Source organism: Piliocolobus tephrosceles, chromosome 9 (genome assembly GCF_002776525.5).
Source record: "Piliocolobus tephrosceles isolate RC106 chromosome 9, ASM277652v3, whole genome shotgun sequence".
NCBI classification, from domain to species: domain Eukaryota; kingdom Metazoa; phylum Chordata; class Mammalia; order Primates; family Cercopithecidae; genus Piliocolobus; species Piliocolobus tephrosceles.
The window spans coordinates 11,552,903-11,579,441 of NC_045442.1; the positions used below are offsets into that span (position 1 = coordinate 11,552,903).

The following is a 26,539-nucleotide window of genomic DNA, read 5'->3' on the forward strand; positions in this document are numbered from 1 at the left end:
GAGGCCCACCACCCCCACTGGATTTATTGCACACCCACGGGGTGTACTGTACAAAAGACCCACCTTCCTTTGTAAAAGACCCACTGCTTTCCTTTGTAAAGGCTAAAAATGCAGGAACAAAGGTAATCTATTGCTCACGGCCACATGCCAGCCTCCTCACAAGCCCTGCAGCGCTTGCAGCAGACTCCTGGTCTACCCAGCCAGCAACTTCCTTGGGTGGAGGGAGATAAAGGCAGGAAAAAAAGAGACCAGCCAAGGGACAGAGCAGAAGATGCCCGCTGAGGGGAGTGGATGGAGCGTGCTAAGTCTCTGAGGCCAGACAGCGTTGTGTGTTCAAAGAACTGACAGGCGACCAGAGTCCTGGTGAACATCAGGCGAGGGGAGGAGGGGTGGGAGCCAGGTGGCAGGGCCTGGAGGCGCTAGCAAGGGGTTTGGATTTTAGACTAAAAGCAATGGGAAGCAGATACAGGTTTTAACCATGGAAGTCCAAGGACGTGGACTGTTCTAGAAAAAAGAGAGGTGAGGGAAAAGGGAAGATAAGACTTAATTACCACAGTCAGGCACAGTGGCTCACGCTTGTGATCCCAGCACTTTGGGAGGCTGAGGAGGGCAGACCATTTGAGGTCAGGAGTTCAAGACCAGCCTGGCCAACGTGGTGAAACCCCATCTCTACTAAAAATACAGAATTAAAACCCCGTCTCTACTAAAAATACAAAAATTAGCTGGGCACAGTGGCGTGCGCCTGTATTTCCAGCTACTTGGGAGGCCGAGGCAGGAGAATTGCTTGAACCTGGGAGACGGAGGCTGTAGTGTGGCTGAAATCATGCCACTTCATTCCAGCCTAGGGGACAGAGTGAGACTCCGGCTCAAAAAAAGAAACAAACAAACAAACAAAAAAACACTTGATCATCAGGTTTCTGGTTTGAGCACCTGGGTGAACGAGATGCCAGGTGTTGAGATGAGGAAGCAGGGGTGGGGCTGGGTTTGTTTAAAATGTACATCTGTTTTTGCTTTTGAGAGGAAGATGGTCATCAGAGTTCTACATTGGACATGTTGAGCCCGAGCTATCCAGGAGAAATCCAAGAGGAGATATGAAGTAAACAACTGAATTAAGGCTGGGCACAGTGGCTCATGCCTGTAATCCTAGCACTTTGGGAGGCCAAGGCAGGAGGATCACTTGAGCCTAGGAGTTCAAGACCAGCCTTGGGCAATATAGGGAGGCCCTGTCTCTACAAAAAATTTAAAAATTAGCCAGGCATGGTGGCATGCACCTGTATTCCCAGCTACTTGGCAGGCTGAGGCAGGAGCATCACTTGAGCCTGGGAGGTGAAGGATGCAGTGAGCCATGATTGTGCCACTGTACTCCAGTCTGGGTGACAGAGTGAGACCCTGTCTCAAAAAAAAAAAAAAAAAAAAGGAAAATTACAGTGCTCAGATGAGAGGGAAGGATATAAACTGCGGCATTATCAGCACATATTATTTAAGTCCATCAGCATAAATGAGATGTCTTAGAGAGAAAGAACAGAAAACAAAGACTGCCAGGCCAAAGGGGACATAAGTCTGAGCCCTGTACCAACCATTCGTATAACCAGGAATCAGCAAACTACAACCTGCAGCCTGTTTTTAGAACTAAAACTTCATAGAGCATGTTTTCACAGAACATGGATTTACATGTTGTCTCTGGCTGCTTTTGAACTGTAACAGCAGAGATGTTGCACAAAGACCGAATGGCCCGGAAAGCCTAAAATATGTACTATGAGGTCTTTTATGGAAAGTTTGTTGACCCCTTAATTTGAGCCATCCAGAGGACTCAGTTTCCTTATCTATAAAAGTCACCCACCTTGCAGGATTAAGGGATATAGTTATTTCTATAATGAAAAAAACCTAGCACACAGACACAGCACACAAGAGTTTCTGCTGAATCTGAGCCTGCTCGGCGGGCTTTTCACTCCCGGTTTCAACACTGCAGCATCAGCTCTGTTTCCATATTTGGCAATGGCGTTTAAATAGCACACACCTGCACTCCAGACACAACTGCTAAAGTGAATTTGTAAATATAAACAGAAATGTCATCTGAGCTACTGCTTCCAACACAGGATGGATATGTGTAAGCAGTTCTGACTCAGTCAGTTCTTTGTAGCCAACCAGTCTCCCCTAAACCGCTGTCCAACCTGAAACAAAAGCATCAGTCCATGAACAATTGGTTTTCACAGAACAATCGCTTACAATGCCTAAGTCCTCACCATTAATCTTAAAGGGAAGAAACAGAATTGTTCAGCATCGCTTGCTTACCCCAGAACACTGCCCTAGCTTGGGTAAATCCATTTGGCAAGAACAGCCAATCATGTTTCAGAATAAAGTTGTTTCCTAGGCAACCAAAAATCTAGCCACAGAAACAGGCTGTAGACAGTAGAAAGAAACACAGGGATGGGAATGGAAGGGTTGGTGGAGAAAAGTGACCCAGAATCCACTGACCTTGATCTGATGTTTACCTGCAGTGCCACATTCAATCAGTATCCAAGTCCTAGCTGTTCACCCTATCCTCAACAGGGCACCCTGTCCCAGGGCCCCAGCATGGCATGGCCCCTTGGATGACTGGTAGCTACCTGGAGGACCTCGGAATATATTTGCCTTCAGCCCACCTAAGAGAAAGCCTCCAGGCAAGTACCACAGAGACGATAGTGAAGGCCCAGGATCCTTACGAACATGGGCACAGGGCCACACTGGTGATATCTAGGAATAATGGCAGGGGAAAATGCACCCAAGCTTCCTTTGGGACTCAATCTCCCCCTCCCACTCTACAGATAATTTTGCAGCTTATTCTATTTTAGGGGAGAAAAAACTCTATTGTGTCCAACAGTAATACTGAAAGTAAAATTTCCCTCCAGGAACTCAGAAACTGACTGCAACCCACATTAGGAATGCTGTCATCTAAGCTAAAGGATTTAGCTAAGGGTTGTCTCAAGAAACAAAGCCTTGAAAAAGATCTATGGCTGGGTGCGCTGGCTCATGCCTGTGATCCCAACACCTTGGGAGGCTGAAGCGGATGGCTCACTTGAGCCCAGGAGTTCGAGACCAGCCTGGGCCACATAGCAAGGCCCCGTCTCTACAAAAAAATTATTAAAAAAAAAAAAAAAATAGCTGGGCATGGTGATGTGTGCCTATAGTCCCAGCTACTTGAGAGGATGGGGTGGGAAAATCCCTTAAGTCCAGAAGGTTGAGGCTGCGATCACACTGTTTTTTTTTTTTTTTGAGACGGAGTCTTGCGCTGTCGCCCAGGCTGGAGCGCAGTGGCCGGATCTCAGCTCACTGCAAGCTCCGCCTCCCGGGTTTATGCCATTCTCCTGCCTCAGCCTCCCGAGTAGCTGGGACTACAGGCGCCCGCCACTTCGCCCGGCTAGTTTTTTGTATTTTTAGTAGAGACGGGGTTTCACCGTGTTAGCCAGGATGGTCTCGATCTCCTGACCTCGTGATCCGCCCGTCTCGGCCTCCCAAAGTGCTGGGATTACAGGCTTGAGCCACCGCGCCCGGCCGATCACACTGTTACATATGAGCCTGGGCAACAGAGTGAGACACTGTCTCAAAAAAAAAAAAAAAGAAAAAGAAAAAGATCTAATGAGAGCTGAAGAAAGATTCCTGCTTGGAGCCCTAGTGGCTGTTCCTGGCCTTCTGAGTGACTGACAGGCTGGCAATTTCAGGCACAGGGCATTTCCACTTTTGCAGTTTTCTGGCACTTATGTCTTTCTCGGAGTCTTTACAGATGTGGCATCTCACCTCTGACAAACCCTGCGAGACAGGAGGGGCAGGATCAGAGTCATCGGATTTTCTCTACAGCTCCCAAAGAAAAGGTCAGGAACCACATGAGGGAAGGGACCAGAACCCCACTTCTAACCATAGATGCGTGGAGAGCTCCAATCTCTCCACCTACTGCGGTGGTACCCGAGATCCTTCTTTTGCCTGGCCTCTCTCCAGCTACATCTGATCCCACCCACTTCTGAAATCTCAGCCAACTCATCAACTTCCCCAAAGTAGCTCCCAATCCAGTTTTCTTGTCTGTCTTGGCCAATGCCACTTCTTTCTCTTAGCTACCAGGGTATGAAACTTCCACTTTGTACTTGCCACTGTCTCTTCTCTTCCCTCCCCCATCGCATCCATCACACAGCCTGTTGCTTCCTCCTCCATCGCTTCTCTCCCATCCACCCTGGCCCCTCTACTTCGATCCACGGGTCTACAGAAGTATGGGTTTCCATATTTATGATTTGTTTTTCAGAGCCGAGGGACGTGCTCACTTTGAGAGTAGGGCAACAGTCGGGACAGGCCGACTTTGCCAACAGAACCACCACTTTTGCTCTCTGATGATAATGGCCCCCTGGGTGGTTTTCAGTGGCCAGGAAGTGGGGATTTGGTGGACGCTGAGGGAACCCCTAAAACAGGTGTCTCCAACTACACAAAGGACAAAGCACCTAATGCTGCCTCACTTAGCAGAAGCCGCACCACATGGGGCTGCCACAGACGCAAAGGATGAACAGCAGGTCTGATCGATAGCTGCAGACCACATTAACTCAAAGTACTTCCTGTCCATTCCTGTGTCTCCTACCATCCATACTGAGAAATCAGTGTTTTCTGTGGGAGAATTGTCCCTCCCCTTGCTACCCATGTTCTATTTAGAAACAAATGGCCACTATTGCTACAAGAACTTCTTTGCCAGATAGGAGCAGTCAGAGAAGTGGCCAGCTGTTTCTCATGGACAGGATGGAGGGAAGACTGAACCAGCTCATGGCTTCTCAAATTTTGAGATGCCTACAAATCACCTGGGCATCTTTACCAGTCCCTGGATGAAATGGAGATTCTGATTCAGCTGGTCTGGGGTGAGGTTTGAGGCTCTGCATTTCTAGCAAGCCCCTTCGGGAAGCTGATGCTGTCGTGTGTGGCCCACCCTGGGAGTAGCAAGGAACTGGTCACCACTTGCACCTTCATCCTCAGGCTTCAATCCCCAGTCCCATGGGACTTTTGCTGCTCCAATCTTGATGCTTGAGTTCTCAAAAGGAGAGGTACAAAACTCGCTCCCTCCCTACGCCAATGCACTCCTGCATAGAATGAAGCTGTCAGCTGGAGCTACAAAAGCTGCCCAGAGGCACCCCACACCTGCAATTGGAAGGAAAGAAATCTTAAAGCTTTAAAAAAAAAAAAAAATCCTTCAGTCACTTCCAAATCCTCTATCTTTTGATTTGATTTCACTCGCCATGGCCCTCCTTAAGCCAGTCTTTCACAGGGAACCAGCAGAGAAAAAGGGAAACATTCACTCCAGATTCTGGTTGTCAGGAGCTGGACCCCACGGCAGGTGCTCACCCTGTGTTTGTCACCATCCCTGCAGCCCTGACGGCATCATCTTACAACGCAACCTCTTTCCTGCCATGGACCCCACACTCCGTTGCTATCTTGTGTATTATTCACATGCATGCATTTTTAGCTGCACGGAAATACATACTATCAAGAAAGACCTGCGTCTGGGCAGAAAAGAGGCACTCTCCGAATGGGATATATTTTTAAAACCTCTAGACTGGAAAAGAGCACATCTGTAGCAGAAAAATAAGCCCCAGTTATTCAGAGAGCAGAGACGGGTTTTGAAGAGGACAGATGCTAGCAATGGCACTGGCCCCAAACACTTCCTCTCTCTCCATTTTTTTAGAACAAAAATATTATGGGATGGAGGGTGGGATTTTGTGAATGAGTGAATATACTATCTTAAAGATCTATATTTATAGACATTTCAGAGGCAGCAGTTCTAGGGAGAGAAGCCTCAGGCGGGTGCATATGGACCAACTCAACCGTCAAAATATTTGATAAGCAGCTTCCATCACAATGTGGTCATTCAGCCTGAAATTTTATTTAAACACCACTATTCCAGTGGGCAGAACCTTAAGGGACCTTATCCAAAAAGGCACAGTTACCTAACAGAAGCTCTCTAAACTCAGCCCTCACCTGACAGAATACTGATCATGTATTAACTCAGCTGAGAAAGAGGGCGGGGATGTTAGGGACTGGTGAGCTGAATTTCTAATGACTGAGGAGCACATTTTCCCAAATGTACAGTCACCTTGTCCTTTCTGTTTCCTAAGTTCTTTACTAGATAGGTCTGAGCTGTGAGAGGTCTAAGCTGGGAGAGCTAGCCAGTGCCTATCACTGATTAACTCAATTCCACTATAGAGACTTACAAAAAATAGGTTAAAATGGTTCTTTTCTGCCTAGACTCAAGTTGTATTTCCATGCACCTAGCAATACTACACGTGCATGAGGAATAAGGCAGGCGCAGCACAAGGATCCTGACATTTAAAAAGAAAATTCTCAAACACGATGTACCTCCACTGTAAGACGATGCTTTCTCAAGCTACAGGGGTGAAGACAAATGATGGGTGCACACCTGCTCCGAAGAATGATTCCCTGCTAAAGAGCTGGAGCCCAGAAAACCACAAGGCTCAACCTAGCATTACATCACCACGCGGAGCCAGCTCCTCACTGAAGTCCAGGGGTCGGGGGACCACTGAGGAAGTCCCCCACCTCGGGGCCCCATCCCTCCTACAACACACAGACCAATCCCCAGCATCTTTTCATCTACACATCCATGACTCTTAAGAACCCACCACTTTACTACCCCACCCCAAGTCCCCAGAAAATACTCTTCTCTGAAACAGTCTTCTCTCTGGAAAAGGTGGGGAGAGGCGGGGGGCGGGCAGGTGAGGCTGGGAGGTCCACTTTGGATACAAGCCTGAGTTGCTGAAATGCGACCCGGCAGGCAGACCCATTCAATAAGCCCCATCGTCCAAACATGCCTGGGTAGGTAATGGAGACGACCATAACAGAAACGTGAATTCTAATAAACACTCAGCCAGGATAGAGGCCACTTCTGAGCACGTTAGCTCTGTGGTTGAGAGAAAAGATCGGATTCCTGGATCGATGCACAGCCAAGCACTGCCTCCACCAATGACAGGACGGTTCGGCCCTTTACTAATAATAGCAAGCGGCCTTGTCCTCGAGTGTTCACCAGAGTGAGTATGTGGATGATGCTTGGGCTAACTGGACGGAACGTCCACCAGAGCACACCACGCTATCTGCCCAGCCACACGCGTAGCTGCCCGGAAACTGGGCTGTCTCCCCGGAGCTGCCACGCTCATGGGTTCTTCCTAGGAGGAGGCAGTCGCTGATGCCTGGCTGTTCCCTTGCAGGCAATACCACTGTGCCAGGGGTGCAGAGGAAAGATGCTGACGGCAGGAGAAGCCCCCGACCATGCACCCACTGCTGAGCGACCAAAACCGAATTCCTGGGAATCGTTTCTGCCCACAGCGGTAACTTGGGGGCTACCAGATGCTCCTCCCAGAGCAGTCACCAGGTAAAGCCTTGCAAGGCTGCGGAGAACCCTAGGCCAGCCTGGGCTCCAGACTGCACAGGCATTAGGAAAGACGACACTAACAAAGCCCGGGCATCCTCTCCTCCTCCCCGGGAGGCTCGGGGCGGCCCGGGCGGAGCACTTACATTGCCTCGGAAGCCTCCAGGTTCAGGTCGCTGGCTGGGGCTGGCTGCAGGGACTGCGACCCTCCCATCCTCGCTGTGCCCTGGCGTGCAAGCTAGCTGCGAGTGGGGCCAGCGTCCTGGCGCTATTCCTGCAGCCGGGAGCCAAGGCGGGCCGGCCGGCGGCCGGGGTTGCTGCACTGCAGAGGGGAGCAGCTGCGGGCATCCGTGGCGGCGGCGGCAGGGAGCTGCGACTCGCGGCCCGAGCCGGGGCCCGGGGGGCGAGCGCCGCGGATGTGTGCGCGCGAGTGTGGCCGGCGCGCGCCCGAGTGTGGCCGGCGTGCGCGGCTCTGCCCGGGGCGTGCGGGTGTGAGCGTGAGCGCCGGTGTGGTCCGAAAGGCTCTTCTCTTAAACCCCCCGGCAGCCAGCTCCTGTGTGTGACACGATGATGTCATCATCACCGAGCAGCCCCAACGCCCGCATCTTCACAAAGCTCCATCGCGGGCTCCGGAAACGGGGCTGGGGGTGGGGAGGCGAAGACCCTCCCTCTGCCCCAGCCCCTCCCGCCTCGCCGGGACCGCCCGCATTGTGCAGCTTTGAAATGCAAACGAGCCGCGGCCCGGGAGCTGGGGCCCCAGAAAGGAGGGGCGTGGTGGTCGGGTGGGCTGACCACCGAGAGTGGGGGGCTCAGCCCTGCTGGCTCATCCCTCCAGGAAGGAGGAAATGGTCTGTCCCGGCCCAGGACCAGGGGAACGGTTGGAGGAACAGGTAAACAGGGTGCAGCGGGCCGCGGGAACGACGCTGGGAGAGACGTGCGCCCTTTTCCACCGCCGGCTTCTGCCTCCTTCAGGCCCTGGGCCCTGGAGGCAGCTGAGGTCTGTACCAGGGAGAGCTGCAGGGCCTGGCTCTCCCCTCACAGCCAGCCCGGGCCTGGCCTCCAGGGACCTTTGCACCGCATAGTCTGCAGGGCTTGGGGCAAGCTAGGGAGCAAAAGGTATTGGGCCTGCGAGCGGGCTGGGGCTGCAACACCATCTTTGGCCACCAAATGAGCTCCACAAAGCCAAGCCCTGTGCAAAGGCTCACCCTAAACAAGCAGACGCCTGGCCAGCTGAGCTGCCCAAGGCAGGCCCCTAATGCAGCATGCGTGTACAGGGCAAAGGCAGTTTTCCGTGACATGCATCGGCTCAGCTCTGTGATTCTGAACAGGGGCTGGGCCTGGAGGAATGTCCGTGACACCCCGTCACCAAGCTCCCAGCGCCCAGCGCCATTCTGTGGCTGGCAGCATGTCACCCACCAGCAGCCAAATCCCCAAATCCCCGTCCCTGGCCTGTGGCTGGCTGGGAAACCCTCAAGGCTTGAGCTCCTGAGCCGCCTCACTGAAGGCTGCTGGAGAAAGAGTTCATCATCTCTGTATAGGTACAGGAGGTTTGGGGCACACCTGGGAACCCCACCGTCCCCCTCGTGCTGTACATTCAACACAACCGCTTCCTGCGCTCCCAGCCCAGACTCACAACTGAATTCAAATGGAACCTCTGATGGGTAAGTGGAAGACTCTTCCACATTTTCCCAGCTTTTCTTCACCCACAGGGCGGTGAGCCTAAAATGTATCTCAACTGTGGCCAAAAGCAAAAGAAAATAAAAACAAAATTGTTCAAAGCATTTTAAAATTGCCTCCAATACACTGTTTTCTAGCGACGTGGCCAAGGACGTTTGGATGGGCTCTTTTGATACCGACACTCGAGGTCACGGTAGTTCCAGAGCTTCACAGGGACTGACTTTCCACTGCTCCTATTCAGTATCAGCGTCAAACAGAATGCCAGAGGATCAACATCATTCTGTGGGATGTAACAACATGAAATTTCCAGGAAACACTGAGAAGGTTTACTTTCGCATTTATATGAAAATAGCTAATGATTATGTCAATCTTGCAGGGAAGGTAGCTGTCAGGGGTGGCGTGATGAGGCGTGCTCTGGAAAGCACCTCCCGGGGAAGCCGTCACTCATTGTCAGCATAGGGTGTCACTTGGTGGCAAGGATCCTGCAACCTGTTCATCCTGTCATCATTCTCAGCACCCTGGGGGTTGTTTTGCTGTCAGAAAACAGACCTCTTGGGCTCCACATGCAGGTGAGGGCCCAAAGAAGCTTACCATGCGGAGCTGAAACATTGGTAAGCTCTAACCTGGGCTGGTACTGTTCTGAGGAAAGTGGCCCTTTCCCTGGGCACCTAGGGACTGGCCTTCAGCCAAGCCTGGTATTCAGAAAATACATGAGGAAAAAATGAGGAACCACAATTAGAACTCATCTGGCAACTTTTAAAAACATTTTTCAGATGATGTCCAAAAGCACAAAGCCATCTAAATGTCCTTACCCTTAGTAGGTAGAGGTTCTGCTGCAATAACAAGATAGGGTTTGAAATGAGACCGGAGTTCAAATCCTGACTTCTCCCTCGTTAGCTGTGTGGCCTGAGCCAACTTAACCATACTGAACTTTATTTCCTCGGCTGACAAAAGAGGAAAAGCATCTATTTTGCAAGGACATTGGAAAAAGTAAATTAAATACCATCTATGAATGCCCAGGACCAAGATTCTTCTTTATAAGAAAAAAATTTCCCCCAAGTATAGTACCATAAAGGAAATTAAGGCAGCATTAAAGTGAAGTGCTTTTATGTAGAATCCCAACAACTGAAAAGCTATGACATAGTGACAGGGTACATTACTTAGCGGGACAACAGCATCTCACTGTTGTCAGAAACACAATCGAGAACCAGGAGGGGGGCTGGGCACCGTGGCTCACGTTTGTAATCCCAGCACTTGGGGAGGCCGAGGTGGGAGGATTGCATGAGCCCAGGAGTTCAAGACCAGCCTGGGCAACATAGTGAGACCCTGTCTCTACAAAAAATAAACAAAATTAGCTGGGTGTGGTGGTGTGTAACTGTGGTCCCAGCTACTCAGGAGACTGATGTACTTGAGCCCAGTAAGTCGAGGCTACCAATGGACCCCGAGCTGGTAATCAGCCCGAGCACACACACTCAGCAATGATCGTGCCACTGCACTCCAGCCTGGGTGACACAGCAAGCCCCCGTCTCAAAAAAAACAAAAACCAGGAGAGAAACAAATAGAATATGGGCACCATTACAGTCGATGCAACTAAAACCCATGTGTGATTAGTTTGTGTAAATTATTTATGGAAGAGTCTCTCAGACCCTCATTGAAGACGTTTTGATGCTGACTTTACAAACAATTTAAAACAAAGCTGGTGATCTAGTAACTCGGCCTACAGAAAATGTAAAGCTGAAGAAAATGAGGGAGAATGAGCAGAGAGGGAAAGGGCTGTGCCATGGACCGAATGCTTGTGCCTCCCTCCCAGATTCATGTGTCGAGCCCTAATCCCAAGGGGGATGGTATTTGGAGGTGAGGCTTTTGGGAGGTAATTAGAATTAGATTATGTCATAAGGGTGCCCTCAAGATGAGATTATACCTGTATAAAAAGAGAAAGAGACACAAGACCCCCCCTCCCAACCCTCCTTCTCTGCTGTGTGAGGCAAGAAGATGGCCATCTGCAAGCCAGGAAGAGAGCCTTCATCAGGACCCCAACCATGCTGGTACCCTGATCTCAGACATCCAGCCTACAGAACTGGAAGAAATCAATGTGTTCTATTGAAGCCATCCAGGGAACCCCACCACTCCTAAGCATGGCCCTAATGAGATCCTGAACTCAAACAGCCCCTGGGGGCCTTTAGACCACAGTCCACATATTCTAGGCCCCCGAAGACAGGCTCCACTGCAAACCTTCCTACTGATGTCCCCAAAGACACCCTAGAAACCTGAATAAATCAAGGAATGCATCCATCATTTCTAAAAAGCAGTTCAACATATATTAATGCACCTATTGTGCGCTTGGCCTATAAGTGGAAACCAGCTTATTCTCACATTACTTAGTGACACCTACCAGAAACAGCAGCAAACCTGACAAATCCCTGTAGCCAAAAGATAAACCATGTAATGCAGCCTCTTCAGTCCCACAGAGGTTCAAGGGACTGAGCCATGGTCAGAAACTGCGAGTAGTTTTGAGACCCCTCTGATACCCCAAGAAAAACAAACGTGAGGGGCTCCACCTTTGCCTCTGGCCTCAGGGAGTCTCCAGTTGCCATAGCAGCGAGACTCTCCAAACACTACCAATGGACCCCGAGCTGCTAATTAGCCCGAGCACACACACTCAGGAAAGTAGGTCAAATCACAGAGAAACCCATCTGGAGGAGCTAAGAATGTAAACACAGATGGAGAACAGGGCTCCTCCAAGCCCTGGGTCTTCACCACCACCCACTACACCATGGTGGGGAGTGGAGGGAGGCTGGACAAAACTCCAGCGACTTCTCTTCAGGGAACCAAGCTTGAGACCAGCTCTAGGCTGTCTCTGAGAGTGTTATCTTGTTACTCCACCTGAGGCCCCGCGCATCCAGCCCCACGTCACACAACTCTGCACCCAGCAGTGCCTGAACGCCTGAGCCCTGCACTGAGCTAGGCACGCTCACTGCCTTGCCGAACATTCAAAGAGCTGGGAAGCTGTGTGGCCTGAATGCAGCACCCACACATCAACATGAGCAGGGTACCTGTGAGCAGGGACAGAGCCTGGGCTCAGGCAAGAATGGCGCGGTGCCGGGCTTTCTCTACCCGGGTGTCACGGTCCCGGGATGGACGCTCTTTCCTGGGCTTTGGGGACACACTTCCACATCACTCAGTCTTGTTCCAAAGCTTGTCCACTGCCTTTGCAAAAAAAGTCCCCATTCAACCTCCTGGCTTTGATTCGGCATTGGAGCATGGCCAGGTCCTCACTGGGGCCTCACTGCTGAGGAGCTGCCCCCTCCTCAACTTCTCCATCTCTCTCAGTTCCTCCAGAAAATCACAGCCCGGCTCTCCCAACTCCCCGGAGGGGTCTGCTCCCTGCCAGCCCCCAGACTTTTCTTCCCATTCCCTCAGCTGCCTGCACATTGATGCCTTGGTGCTTTCTTGCCTTGTTAGAGTCTCAGGTGTGTCTGTGTCTTGTGTCTCTGCTCTCCAGCCATGCAGGGTGCCCCAAACACAGCCAGAGCCCATAAACACATGCTGCCCGAGACCTCAGAGGACGGGGAGAAGGTCCTGGCAAAACTCTGTCTTATGATGAATAGAGAAAAGGCAGAAGATGGTTGCGTTCGTTTATTTGCAGCGGTACAGATATTCTGTTAACCTCTTACAGGCCAGCACGAAATCTCACATGCTCACCTTTGGGAGTCTGAGTGGTTTCTTGGGCTTAAGCACAAGCTTCAGTGAAGCCCCATCTTTTCCAGAAGGTTCTCTTGTTCTCTCCTTGCAAAGGGCTGATCTATTTACGGCACCTCTTTCTACTACCTTCACCATATTTACACCTGGGACCTTTCAGAGTTCTTCACCAGCAAGGACAGCTCTCCAGGCGAGTCTTCAGGGGAAAAACTCTTTCAATTCAGTTATGACAGAGGCAGAGGACTGGGAATTGTACTATTAGACCCAGGGAGGTAACCCAAATGTGCTAGAAAAGAAGACAGTAAAGAGAAATGAGACTCACTTTTGTTTTTTCGGTTTTTCTTGAGACAGAGTCTTGCTCCGTTGCTCAGGCTGGAGTACAGTGGCACAATCTCAGCTCACTGCAACCTCGGCCTTCTAGGTTCAAAAAATTCTCCTGCCTCAGCCTTCAGAGTAACTGGGACCACAGGTGCATGCCACCACACCCGGCTAATTTTTATATTTTTTAGTAGAGATGGGGTTTCGCCATGTTGCCCAGGCTGGTCTTGAACTCCTGGCCTCAAGTGATCCGCCCGCCTCGGCCCCCCAAAGTGCTGGGATTGCCAGTGTGAGCCACCTGTAATCTCGCAGCCAGTTGAGATTCACTTTTATTTTTAAATTAAGAATTCAGAATATATTTGTAATCTGTGATATCTATAGGAAGGAAGTAAGAAAAGAGGGAAGGAGGGAGGGAGGCCAGTCCCCAAAATCTCAGGGCTATACAAAAGTTGTTAGCATTAAGAATTCTCATCACATATGAAAAAAAAAAAAAAATCAGTAACACAAATACCATGTTCAAAAAGACTGAATAAGGTTCTCAAAATCTTCCTTTCTTTACCAAATTAATTCAGCCCTCTTTTTCTTAAACACATCATTGCTGGCTTGATATTTCCATTCTTTTGAGATGGAAATCGTAGGAGACACTCGTGAGGTAGCTTTTGAGAGAATATACCCTACCTAATGTCAAAAAGGATTTAAGCTCACAATTCAAGAGAACAAAGAAAATATAGGAAGAAAAGGTGGGTAAAAGCCAGAGGGAGTGGGGTGAGCCTGGAAGTACTGACGTAAGCTCTTGCAGGAGTGGGGTACGAGTCTGGCTCTAAGTTTCCCAACAGCCAAAGCAAAAAGGGCAACAACTATGACCAGTCACATGATTCACAAAATCTGACAGGTTAAAAAAAGCAAAAAAAAAAAAAAAAAAAGACCATCCCACGGATGAGCAGCTTCTGTTGTGACTTTCTGAACATGCATTCTCCCATAAGCCCTTCACCAGGTGACTGTACGTATATGGTGGCTGATGCCTTCAACAATATCCTCCCACCAATACAATATTCTTCCATATAGCTATGTCAGCAAGCACGGCAGGGGCTCCTCAGCTCTCCTGGCAATCAACAAAATCCAAAAACTACAAAGTTCCCAGGATGCGTTTCTAGTCCCCCCATCCTACGCTAAGGGTCCCCACCACTCAAGTTTCCATGCTAACGAGGTTACATAAGAGAACACAAAGGGCAGCGTTAGGACAACGTCATCAACAAAGTAACCATTTATAGACTTGATCCTCCCTCACATGCTCCTCCTGTCTTCACAAGTCTATTTTACTGTATTTTATTCGAGACAGGGTCTCACTCTGTCACCCAGGCTGGAGTGCGATGGCGCAATCTCAGCTCACTGCAGCCTCGACCTCCTGGGCTCAAGCGATCCTCCCGCCTTAGTCTCCTGAGTAGCTGGGACCACAGGCATGTGCCACCATGCCTGGCTAATTTTTTGTAATTTTTGTAGAGATGTGGTCTCACTATGTTGCCCAAGCTGGTCTCAAACTCCTGGGCTAAGTGATCCACCCACCTTCTCCTCCCAAAGTGCTGGGACTACAGACGTGAGACACTGCACCCAGTCATGTCCTCACAAGTCTAGTCTTTGGCAGTCTCTTGCTGATTGAAGGAGCAAATATACAGTGCCAACAACCAGAAAGCAAAACTGCAAACCTGGAAGAAGGAGGAGGATGTCATGGAGTCAATTAAAGTGACACCAGAGAATTGCTCAAAACCTACCCCAAAGCTCTAAGAAAGGGCAGCTGGCACAGTCAGACCTGTGAGCAACTGAAGAAGAGAAACTCAGCCAGGATGAGGACAGAGGTGGCTTCAAAGAGAGAACGTGAAGATGAAAGAACCAAGAGAAGCCCTCAGAACTGTTTATGAAAGAGTGACCCTGTTGCTTAAGCTGAAGTCAGGTGTGAAGTGAAGAATATGCATTGAAAATCTGGCAATAAATAAATAAATAAATAAACATCTGCCCAAATCCTTTGTTCATTCTAAGCATTAACATGTGGTTACCACTAAAATCTACATTTTGCTAAATATAAAATACAATCATTTTCATAATTTTTCATTTCTTTTCAGAGTGAAGTCTTAAAAACGTTTTTCGCACTACTGGACGGGCACGGTGGCTCACGCCTGTGATCCCAGCACTTTGGGAGGCCAAGGTGGGTGGATCACGAGGTCAGGAGATCAAGACCATCCTGGCTAACATGGTGAAACCCTGTCTCTACTAAAAATACAAAAAATTAGTCGGGCGTGGTGGCGGGCGTCTGTAGTCCCGGCTACTCGGGAGGCTGAGGCAGGAGAATGGCGTGAACCTGGGAGGCGGAGCTTGCAGTGAGCCGAGACTGCACCACGTACTCCAGCCTGGGCGACAGACTGAGACTCCGTCTCAAAAACAAAACAAAAAAAAAGTTTTTCCCTATAAAACTTTTGATTTATTAAGTGGACTCATTTTAAGTGGCCTTTCTCAGTGAACAGTTTCCTTCAGAAAACCCAGATGTCCTTCCTGTAACTACCTTTATAAACTGGGTTTAAGATCCCAGGCGAAATTCAAGAGGGTGGCCCACAGCAGACACGTGGCCAAATGAAATCTCAGCCTCTAAAGTTCAGGCTGCTACTTCGAAATAAAGCCCAGTTCCATTCTAAACCTGAGAAGATAGAGCCAACGCTCTCACCTAAGCCAGGTGACGGCATCTGTCTAGGATCAAAAACATAACCAGTGTTATACATCTTTCTTCTCGGGAAACTATTTCCAGGAAGAACAGAAAATTCAGTAAGCACCACAAAAATATTTTGGTTCTTGTTTAAAGAGGCTTAATATTGCATTTGGTTTGAATGTTGATGTGTTAATCCACTGAGTTCCTCTACAGTTGAAAGTCACTGGTTTTAGAGGCTACTTTGTACTAGGAATGAAAGACCTTTTAAGGAAAACATTTGGGTGTAAACAGAGATAGGGTCTCCCAGCTGCCAAAATCAACAGCAAAGCTGGTTTCTGAGTCCAGACTGGAGAAGCAGGTTGGGAAGGGCGGATCTGTGCCTCTGTGGTGGGAGGGGCTCCCCTCAGTGGCCCAGTGGTGGAGATGCTTCCAAGATGAAAGTACAGAAAGCAAACGCAGAACCTCCACGCCTCTCCGTTCTTCCCTCATTTTGAGCAGAGACAGTGGCTACCTGTGACTGCCCTGGGGTGAATTTGCAGCATCTGGGGTAAATTTCTTCCCACGCCTGCCAGCAGCAATCGAGACAGAACCTGGCACAGGGCTGCCCTACTTGTGAGCCAGGCAGCAAAAACCAGGCGCTGAGGATCAGAACTGCTGACTCAAGGCTCCATGAAGGAACAGAAATCCAGAAAGCCAGGACAGAAATAGCATCCATGAGCATCTATTGATAGCATAAAGTCCGTGGGCAGAGTAAGTGAATGAGCGTGTCCGCGTGGGTGGGTGTGTGTGCGCCTGCATGTGTGTTAGCAAGCCCTAAAAATATTTCCCTTTTTCCATAACCATCTGAGAGGCCCTGTTGGTCTAATTCCCTCTACATCCTGCCTAACTGTGGCCAGCTGCAATTAATATATAATTGTGTCTGAAGATAAGAGATTGTTTTTCCTAAATTCTCAGATCTTTAGCAGTTGATGTGTACATGGGAAGAAAATCCTCCTGTGACAATAGACTGACCAAATTCCTGCTTGATCTTTGCTGAGCTGAGGAATTGTGATGGAGAGCAGGACACAGGTATGACAAGGTTTCCTAACAGCTTGCAGAGGCTATTAGGCATCAGTTTGGCAAAAAATAAATGCATGGCATATTTACATATTTTTCTGCATCTCTTTAAACTATTACACCAGGAAGACATGAAGGGTTGCTACTTCGCATAAGCATTTCCCCTGTGCAGTGATTGCCTGCCTTGGAACCTACCTGTGCCTATGATCTTAAACCCACTTTATACACACACCCGTGCCCCAGTATGTGACGGCTCCTTTGTCCTAGCAGCCGCAAGTTTGGCTCCAAGAGGGAGCCTGGCCCGGCATCAGGCCCTTGGAAGCCCTCAATAACTATGGGGGTATGAATAGAGAAATGGGTAGACAGAACTGTACTTGCAGACACAGAGGAGAAAGGCAAACATCCAAACTGTTTCCAGCTGAGGCCAGGGCTGAAGGCAACTCAAGGAGGTCCTCCCAAGGATGAGCCCTTCCAGGGCTGCAAAGGGACCCCAGGTACCACATGCAGAGCCCAGAGCCAGTTCCCCCGTCTCCCTGACCTCAACAATCTCCCTAGCGGCAGATCTTGTTTGTTTTTGTGATTGGGGGGCCGGGGGGGAGGAAGACAGGTTGGGTGCTCAGCAATAAGGTTTGAATTAAACTCTCTTCCTCAGACACTTAAGTCAAAAAGATGAATAGAAAGCAAGGGACATTTTTCACTCACTGGCATCCTTAAGCTGACCCTGAGAAGTTATTAGGCCTCTGTGCTTCCGTTTTCTCATCTGTGCAATGAAAATAATAACAGTTCCTCTTCCATGACATGGAGGTTGCAAGGTTTAAATGAGATAATATGTGACAAAGCCTGAGGTACTGCAGTGCCAGGCATACAACAAGTGCTCAATACATGTTTAGCTGTGGCTGCCGCTGTGGCTGTTTTGTGGAAAAATAAGAAATCACGTTGGCCCAAGGAAGACCTGGTGTCCCTGCTTCACTGACTCTCACAGCATCTCTGAGACCCCAAGCCCGAGGTCTTCAATCAGGCAGAGGAGTTAGAGGCTGGAAAGCTCCCTGGAGGAGTCCACAGATATGAGAGGACCCAACCCAAATGGTTCCTGCCACAGCTTTGGCCTCATAGCTTGGGACCTCGGCCAGTGTCTGACTTTGCTGGGCTTCAGCTCTCTCATCTATAAAACGGGCACAGTAAGAATATCTCCCTGACAGGGCTGTTATGCACATTAAATGAGATGAAATATGTATCGGGCCAGGCACTATGGCTCATGCCTGTAATCCCAGCACTTTGGGAGGTGGGAGGACCACCTGATGTCAGGGGTTTGAGACCAGCTAGGCCAACATGGTGAAACTCTGTCTTTACTAAAAATACAAAACTGAGCCAGGCATGGTGACCTACACCTGTAATCCCACCTACTCAAGATGCTGAGGCAGAAGAAGCGCCTGAACCCGGAAGGGAGAGGCTGCAGTGAGCAGAGATCACACCACTGCACTCCAGCCTGGGAGACAGAGCAAGTGAGACTCCATCTCAAAAATAAAAAAAGAAAGAAAGAAAGAAATACGTATCAAAAGCATTGCTCTCGGTGCCTGGTACATAGAAAGTACTCAATAAAGGCCAGATGTCATCACAAAAAGGAAGTAAGAAAACTACAGCCACTCTGTGATGCTCCAGGGAGAACCTGAAACCCAATCCCAGCCAGAGCCTATTATGTTGCTCTCTATCCTTTCTCCACAAGGTCCCAGCTCCCACCCTGAGTCCTGCCAAACAGCGCTGCAACAGTCAGCGTTCTGGCCACAGAGAGTGAGGATGCAGGATGGCTCAGCCCACTTCCCCAACTACGTCAGTCTGGACAGATGTCTCAGGCTGTGTTGGCAGAGGCACTGCAGGTACCACGTGCCAACCTCGGGACAAGCTGCCTCCTCTTGGAAATGAAGCAGGGACAATGCACCAGGGAATCATATCATCAAGTCGGCCGTGTCAACACGCGTTTATGGAATGGAATGGAATGGAACAGAGTATCACTGCAGCCCACCACGTAAGGGACGTTCCATGTCAATCATGGACACACATGGGGTTAGGACGTGTGCTACTGGCCACAATGTTAAGCTTCTCCCTGTGGTTTCAGCAAAGCCACTCTGGCCAGGCTGCAGGTCCTCCAACCTGGAAGACCTCCCCTTTCATTTTTGTTTGCTTATTTCTTTTTGTTGTTGTTGTTTGATCTTCCATTCCTCTTTAAGAAATCATTCTGATTTTGTTCATCGGCTTTCAGCCCCATTATCTAAACCCAAGAAAGGCAGGCAGGACCCTGTAATGCTTTCTGCAAAGCCAGGAAATGATGCTCAGTGAGATGGTATTTAGACAGAGACGGGAGCAGGGACACCAAGGTGGGGCACAAGGTGGGCAAATCATCCCCAAAGAGCCACCATCCTTTGCCTCTTAGCCCAGGAGAATATTCCAAAGTCTCCATGTTTGGTGGAACCACATGGGGAATTAGACCCCTCGCCCTGGGCCCCAGCCTTGGGCAGTAAGGGGAGGAAATGCTGGTGCCAAGCCCGAGGCCCTGGGCAACTTGTCCCACCGAGCCCCTGCCCAGCCACAGCGCAGCCTGGGAGTAGTCATCTCTGCAGTGTCACCCTCAGACAGACTGTGGCCCACGTTGCAGGGTCACCACTGTATCCCCAGCACCTGCCTTCAACCTTGCACAGAGCAAATGCTCAATCAATGTTGGTGAATGGATGAATGCAAGGCACAAAGCCAGACCCAGGTCCCCTCCATCCCCACAGCCACTGCTTTAGTTCAGGCCACCACTGTCTCCCACCTGGACCACAGTAACAATTTCCACAAGGCCCTCTGACCTCTCCTGCACCCACCCTCCTCCTCACCACCAGAGGTATTTCCCCAAACTAAATTCCATCCTGACTCTCCCCTGCTTGAAAAGAGAAGACATGTTTCTTTGCACTTCTTGGGCACCAGCAAACTCCCCAGTCCAGCTGCAGAGTCCAGCCCCTCTAAATCTGAGGACTATGGCCACCTTGGCCGCTCACCCTGCTGCTCTGTCCAACATTGCTGTACCTCCCTCCAGTCCCTTCACTTCCTCCCTGACCTGTTGCCTGAATCTGCCGGGCCTCGCCACACCCCAAGCTTTGGCACATTTGGTTCCTCTTCCCTGAAGCACTTTTGCCCTTCTTTACTCTCAGCAAACACCTAGTCATGTTGCAAAACTCAGTGGTGATGCTGCCTCCTCTGGGAAGCCTTCCCAACTTCTCCAGGCAGAGTCAGGTGCTCCCTTCTCTTGAGGTCTTTTGTTCTCAGCTCTATTGGAGAGTTTATCATGTTGTATTATGTTAAGTTTGTCATGTTGTATTTTTCTGTTTCCAGAACAGCTGTCCCTGTCTGCTCCCTCTTCCCCATCACTGCTGGGAGTTGGAGCAGGGGGAATGTGGATTCAATGCCTCCTACTTGTCAAACACGGAGCTACATTCTTCATGTATATTTACTACTCACAACAACCCCCAAGAGGTGGGTACCACTAGCCCCATCTTAAAGATGGGTAAACCAAGGCTCAGAGTAGTCAAGTAACTTACGCCACATCACACAGCTGGTAAATAGGCATGTCTTTCCAACTTTATGCTCCTTCCCCTGCACCACATTCTGAATAGTCGGTGGCACAGAATCAACGGGGATGTATCTACTGAGAGGCTGGCTGGCAGGATCAAAAAAACGCAAACAAAGCAGAAGAGAGGACTGAGGAATACTGCATGACTCCACCTAGACTCCAGGGCTCAGCAGGTCCTTCTCCTGCCAGCCAAGTATTAAAGAAACTGACTCATCAACACGGGGCGGCACTCTGGCAAGGTGGGGTCCCGAGCCACACACGATCGTACCATATCCCATCCCACCCCACCTCCCTGGGCCCTGCCTCCCTTGGTTTGGGGGTCTATTTCTCTACCTCCTTTGGGGCACTCTGTGACCGGCCGTCTCCTGGTCACCCCTCTTTCTGCACCTCCACTGGGTCTGAGGGCTCGAGAGTACGCATTTGGCTTGGAAGGAACGCAGCCTCCTGGAGTGCAAGCACCTAAACCATCAAGTGGCAGCCGAGGGCCATCCCTGGGCAGCCGTGCTGGGGAAGGAGGGTGGGCTCCTGGCCTCAGCTGCCCCTATTCAGGGCAAGAAGGGACCCCACACTGCCTTGGAAACTTCCACCCAGCAGTGCTGTGCTGAGCGTGTCCAGCCGCGCTCAGACTCCTGCCCGTATGTTCCTCCCTGAGCCCCACTTCGGGGCGGGATCCCCTTCCCAGCTGCTCTAGGGGCCGTGGGACTGCAGCCCAGATGGCGTCACAAGCTGAAGTTTTGCAGCTTCTCCCAGCTGTGCCCCCAGAGTAGGGCCAAGGAGCCCCGCTGCTAACGGCTCTCCTTCCCCTCCCCTACCAGAAGGAGGAAAAGAACTGCAGACCTGGGCCCACGGGACTGAGGAGGCCACAGTCGAACTGACGCCCTCTGCTCCTGCTCCTCAGGCTGAAGCCAGCCGGCCGGCCCGGCACCCGCTCCGCTGCAGCTCACATTACGGAGACTGAGCAGGCGCCGGGATACCATCGAGGCCCCCCGCGTCTCACCGGCCGGTGACGTGGCTCAGGGTAGTTATGCTGTCTGCCCTGGACCCAGTGGGCCTTAGAGGCAAAAGAACAATGGAAACTTGACCTGCGTAACGAAGGAATGATGCCACGAGAGCCCAGTCTGGTCAGCGCAGAATCTAATCCCCAGAGACCCTCAGCCCAACAACCCAGCCCCTTTCCCTCGTGAGGCCAAGAGGCTCATCCGCACCCCGCCTACAAGGCAAAGTGCCGCGCCGGGGAGCGGGCTGGCGAACTGGCTCCAGAGCGAAGATGCATCATGTTTTCCAAAGGGCTCACTTCTCTAACTCAGCTGGAGGGAATGGGGAGGTTTCTGCCCTTCCCCTCCTGCGCAGGAAAAACTCTCGGGTCTTAGAGAAGTGTTGACGGAGGGAAGGGAGCAATTTGGGGCAGGCTGCCCAGGGCGGGTGGTGCCGGGAGTGTGGGGGCACCTCACAGGAAAGCCTCAAGAGCCAAGGCTGCAGCCGACACAGGCTGCAGCTCAGGGCAGCATTTTCTCAAGGGGTGTCTCCTGGGCCTCCTGCCCAGCACCAGGGATCCAGCTTCCTCCCTGCAAGAAGCTCAGCGGCTTCTCCCATCCCGTTTCTCCCGGGTCTATCCACACAGCCCTTGGCCAGGTTTCCAAGTCACCAATTCAAAGGGGACAGCTGTCCGCAGTAGGGAGTGAGAGGCCAACTCTGAACAGAGATGATGCTTGCCTGGGCTCACACCCACACCCACTCAGCTCATGTCCAACACACCAGGCTCTTTGCCACAAGCCCCCAGAGGTCAGCTGTGGCTGCCTTGGTGAGGTTAGGGCTTTCAACTTGTATTCCTGCAAATTCTTATCATCAGACCCCTTGCCTGACTTCAGCCTCCTAAAGAGCTGATAGCTCTGGAAAAGTCAGGGTGACCTGCTGACCCCAAAGGCCTCAGGCTACACTGGAGGGGAAGGAAGGCCCATCAGAATCGTGGTCACTGCAGCAATGGTCTCCCTCCCAGGCAGGCTTAGGAGGCAGAGACTTGAAGCTCTCTCTCCTTCCCAGACCTCGCTTTTCTCCCTAAGTCACATCTGTTTTCCCCAAGGCCTATGGCCTCATAATTACCAATGAGAGTGGGGGAGGGGAATGTGAAAACTCCTGGAGAAAAGCCATTTGCACTGGAAATGTGGGATTGTGTCATCGTTTCCACAGCAGCCGTGAGAAGCAGGAAGCGGCAGCAGGAAGTCACCCAGCATGTCTGCAAGAACAGAGCATCTGTGGATTCTGTAGTAAGACGTGCCCTGGGCTTTCTTTGTCAATCCACCAGGTCTCACTGCCTCGCTGCTCCCCTCCAAGCCCAAGGAGAGAAGACAAAGCCACAGATGTGGTGGGCACTGCAGCTCCTGTGCATAACACCCAGAAGGCACACTGGCTCCAACAGGAGATGCCCGGCTAGAGGCGGGAACCCATGGAAGATGCATTTCCAAATCAAGAGTCCAACCAGGACCTCAAATTCTGACCCAGGGCTGGGCATGGTGGCTCACGCCTACAATCCCAGCAGTTTGGGAGGCTGAGGCGGTCAGATCACCTGAGGTCAGGAGTTCAAGACCAGCCTGGCCAACATGGTGAAACCCCGTCTCTACTAAAAATACAAAAATTAGCCAGGTGTGGTGGTGGGTGCCTATAATCCCAGCTACTCAGCAGGCTGAGGCAGGAGAACTGCTTGAACCCGGGTGGTGGAAGTTGCAGTGAGAAGAGATCATGCCACTGCACTCCAGCCTGGGCTACAAGAGCGAAACTCCGCCTTAAAAAAAAAAAAAATTCTGGCTCAGGCTGGGTGAATAACGACTTCCATTTCAGTGAAATGAAATGTTCAAGCTAACATTTTTGAAACTTGCTTTGAAAACCTCCAGGATCTCATCCAAAGGGAAAAAAACACGGTTTATTGGATCCCTGGATCCAGGCCATGGCCCCATGGTTGAAAGCAGCTGTGGAGAGAGTCGAGGTGGAGATTACACTGAAGGTGATGGAACCACAGCTGTTAGGGAGCCCCAGGAAATGCGAGCCTCAATCCTAAAACCACTCCTGTCTTGGCAGGCAGCTAGCCAGGTCTTTAACAATGCAGATCCGATCATATCACTGTACTGCCTTGGGGCTTCTGGACGCTCTTAAAAGAAAGCCCATGGAGCCCATGACCAAAGCTGCTATGATTGGAGCAATGAAATAACGTAGTATTGAATTATAACCCAAATAATAAAATGAATATCCAGGAGTCCATGCAGATATAAATACATGATTGAATCAATTAATAAATGAAGGAGAAGAGACAAATCTCCTGCACAGAAAAACTCTAAATAACTCTGTGGATGTTCTGCCCTAACAGAGGAGGAGCGCAACTCTCCACCCTTTAAGTGTGCACATAGTGACTTCCTTCCACAGACTACAGCACTGAAAGGGGAGGAAAAAAGGAACTTGGTGGAGCGCAGTGGCTCACGCCTGTAATCCCAGCACTGTGGGATGCCGAGGCGGGCGGATCACTTGAGGTCAGGAGTTTGAGACCAGCCTAGCCAACATGGTGAAACCCTGACTCCACTAAAAATACAAACATTAGCCAGTCGTGGTGGCGGGAGCCTGTAATCCCAGCTACTCAGGCGGCTTGAGGCAGGAGAATCGCTTGAGCCTCTGGGGTGGAGGTTGCAGTGAATGAAGATCGCACTACTGCATTCCTGCCCGGGTGACAGAGTGAGACTCTGTCTGAGAAAAAAAAAAAAAAAAGTAACTTTACAGTGGAGACACTCAACAAACATGACCTCAGCCAAGCAACTGAGGTCAATGTCAGCAGTGATATGTCATTTTGATGGTATGTACCCTTGATAGGATGTGACGAAAATGACACTTGATCTCTGTTATTCCTCCCAAAATCCGCAGGCCCAGTCCAATCATGAGAAAAGCATCAGACAAATTCCAATAGTGGGCATCTTACTAAATACCTGACCAGAACTCAAAACTTTCAAGGTCATCAAAAACAAGGCAAGTCTAAGAAGAAACTGTTGCAGCCAAGAGGCACCTACAGAAACAAAATGGAAATGTGGTGTCCTGGATGGGATCCTGGAACAGAAAAAGGACATTAGGGAAAAACTAAGAAAACATGAATAAACTATTGTCTTAGTCCACTTTCTGTTGCTTATAGCAGAATACCTGAAACTGGATAACTTATAAAGAAAAGTAGTTGTTTTCTTACAGTTACGGAGTCTGAGAAGTCAAAGGTCAGGGGGCTGCATCTGGTGAGGGCCTTCTTGCTAGTGGGGCTCTACAGAGTCTGGAGGTGGTTCAGGGCATCCTATAACAAGGGGGCTGAGTACGCTAGCTCAGGTCTTTTTTCCTCTTCTTATAAAGCCACCAGTCACACTCCCATGATAACTCAGCAATCCATTAATTCATGAATGGATTAACCCATTCATGAGTGCAGAGCCACATAAGCCAATCACCTCTTAAAGGCCTCACCTCTCAATACTGCCGCATTGGGGGTTAAGTTTCAGCATGAGTTTTGGAAGTGACCAATACTCAAACCATAGCAACTACAGACTTCAGTTATTATAAGAAAGATGTATCAATATATCAGTAACTTTTTTTTTTTTTGAGATGGACCTCAGGGTCCATGCACGTACTGTTCCTCCCCAGCAATATCTATTCTCTTCCCAGTATCTTCAGCAACCCCCAGCCCAGCCCACGCATAAACCCACACAGCTTAAGCTCTCAGTCGCTTCCCTGGGAAGCCATCCTCAGCTACCCAGACTAAGTGAGGTTGTGCGTCGCATCCACCCAGGGTGCTGCACTTCTCCCCAGTAACTGATCGCTCCGTGTCTATCTTCCAGCACTGGATGCTCCTCGAGGGCAGGACGGTGCCTGTCTTCCGGACCTCTGAGTCCTGTCCCTAGCACGGTGATTGGCCCAGGGTAATCCCAAGTTCATGTTGCTGAATGCTCAGATGTGTAAAGGAATGAGATTCAGAAGCAACCCACACAGCGGGCTCCAGGGCTAAAGGTGAGACTGCCCAGTGTGCCCTCTATGACAGGTTGAGAGCCGTGAGCCCATCTGACCTCTGGAAAGAAAAACAGAGAGCAAATGGGCACCAGAGATGCTCTCTGACCCTAAGACTGCATCAGCTTAAAAGGTCTGGAAGTTGGAATGTTTACTTTATATTTCATCAAAAATCTACTCTAGCCCTTGGATAAGTTCTTTTTTTAAAAAATGAGGTATAACTTACATACCAAAAAATAGTAAAATTCACTCTTTTTAGGTATATAATTTCACAAAGTTTACAGAACATTCCCATCACCCCCACAAAGATCCCTTCATGCCCATTTGTAGTCAATACAAATCCCAGCCCCCAGTGCCCACTGATCTGTTTTCCATTCCTTATTGTTTTTCCTTTTCCAGAATCTCATCTAGACTGAATCATGTAGAATGTAGTCTTTTGAGTCCAGCCTTTCTCACTTAGCCTAACGCATTGAAATTCATCAATTTAGTTGCATGAATCAATAGCTTGTTGCTCTTTATGGGTAATATTCCTTGGCATAGACATACCACAATTTGTTGATCCTTTCACCAGTGGATAGATACCTGGGTTTTTTCAAATTTGGGGCAATTATGAAGACTATATGCGTACAAGTTTTTAGGTAGACATATATTTTTATTGTTCATAGGTAAATCTCTAAAAGGGAGATTGCTGGGTCATATGGTGGATTTATGTTTACCTTTATAAGAAACTGAAGGGCAGAATATTTGAGAAGAGTAATTGTATTTCTTTCTCCAACACATTTTGGTTGAGCACCTACTATGTCCAAGGCAAACCAAGGATGTCTCCCCAAACACCTGGGGATGTTCCTGCTCTCTGCTTGTGCTATCTCATCAGCAGAAAAGCAGACCTCCCATACATTTCCTTGTCCTTGGGCCAAGAATTATGGTAGAGACCAGGCACTGTGGTGGATCCAAAAGGGGTGGAACAAATGCATAACAATCTGAAGGATGGAAAGTCCCTCTGGGACTCAGGACCAACAGAGCTGCAGGGAGACGCCAGGAGATACAGGACAGAGAAGAGTTTAATGGTCTGGGTGGCATCATCCAGTAA

At 50.0% G+C, this 26,539-nt stretch overlaps 1 protein-coding gene across 5 annotated transcripts in view; it reads right to left on the reverse strand.

Annotated features, from left to right (window-relative positions):
• TACC2 (transforming acidic coiled-coil containing protein 2) overlaps positions 1–26,539 on the reverse strand; it is a 234,980-nt gene that overhangs the window by 80,714 nt on the left and 127,727 nt on the right. For 2 of the 5 annotated variants that reach the window (XM_023224382.2, XM_023224381.2), the window contains exon 1: positions 7,531–7,887. The exons of 2 other annotated variants lie outside the window; for them this stretch is intronic. In XM_023224382.2, coding sequence (XP_023080150.1) covers positions 7,531–7,598 — 68 coding nt within the window. In that variant the 5' untranslated portion in view covers positions 7,599–7,887. Of the gene's footprint in view, positions 1–7,530; positions 8,092–26,539 lie in introns of those variants that run through there. One more of the 5 variants, XM_023224383.2, reaches the window with a different exon arrangement.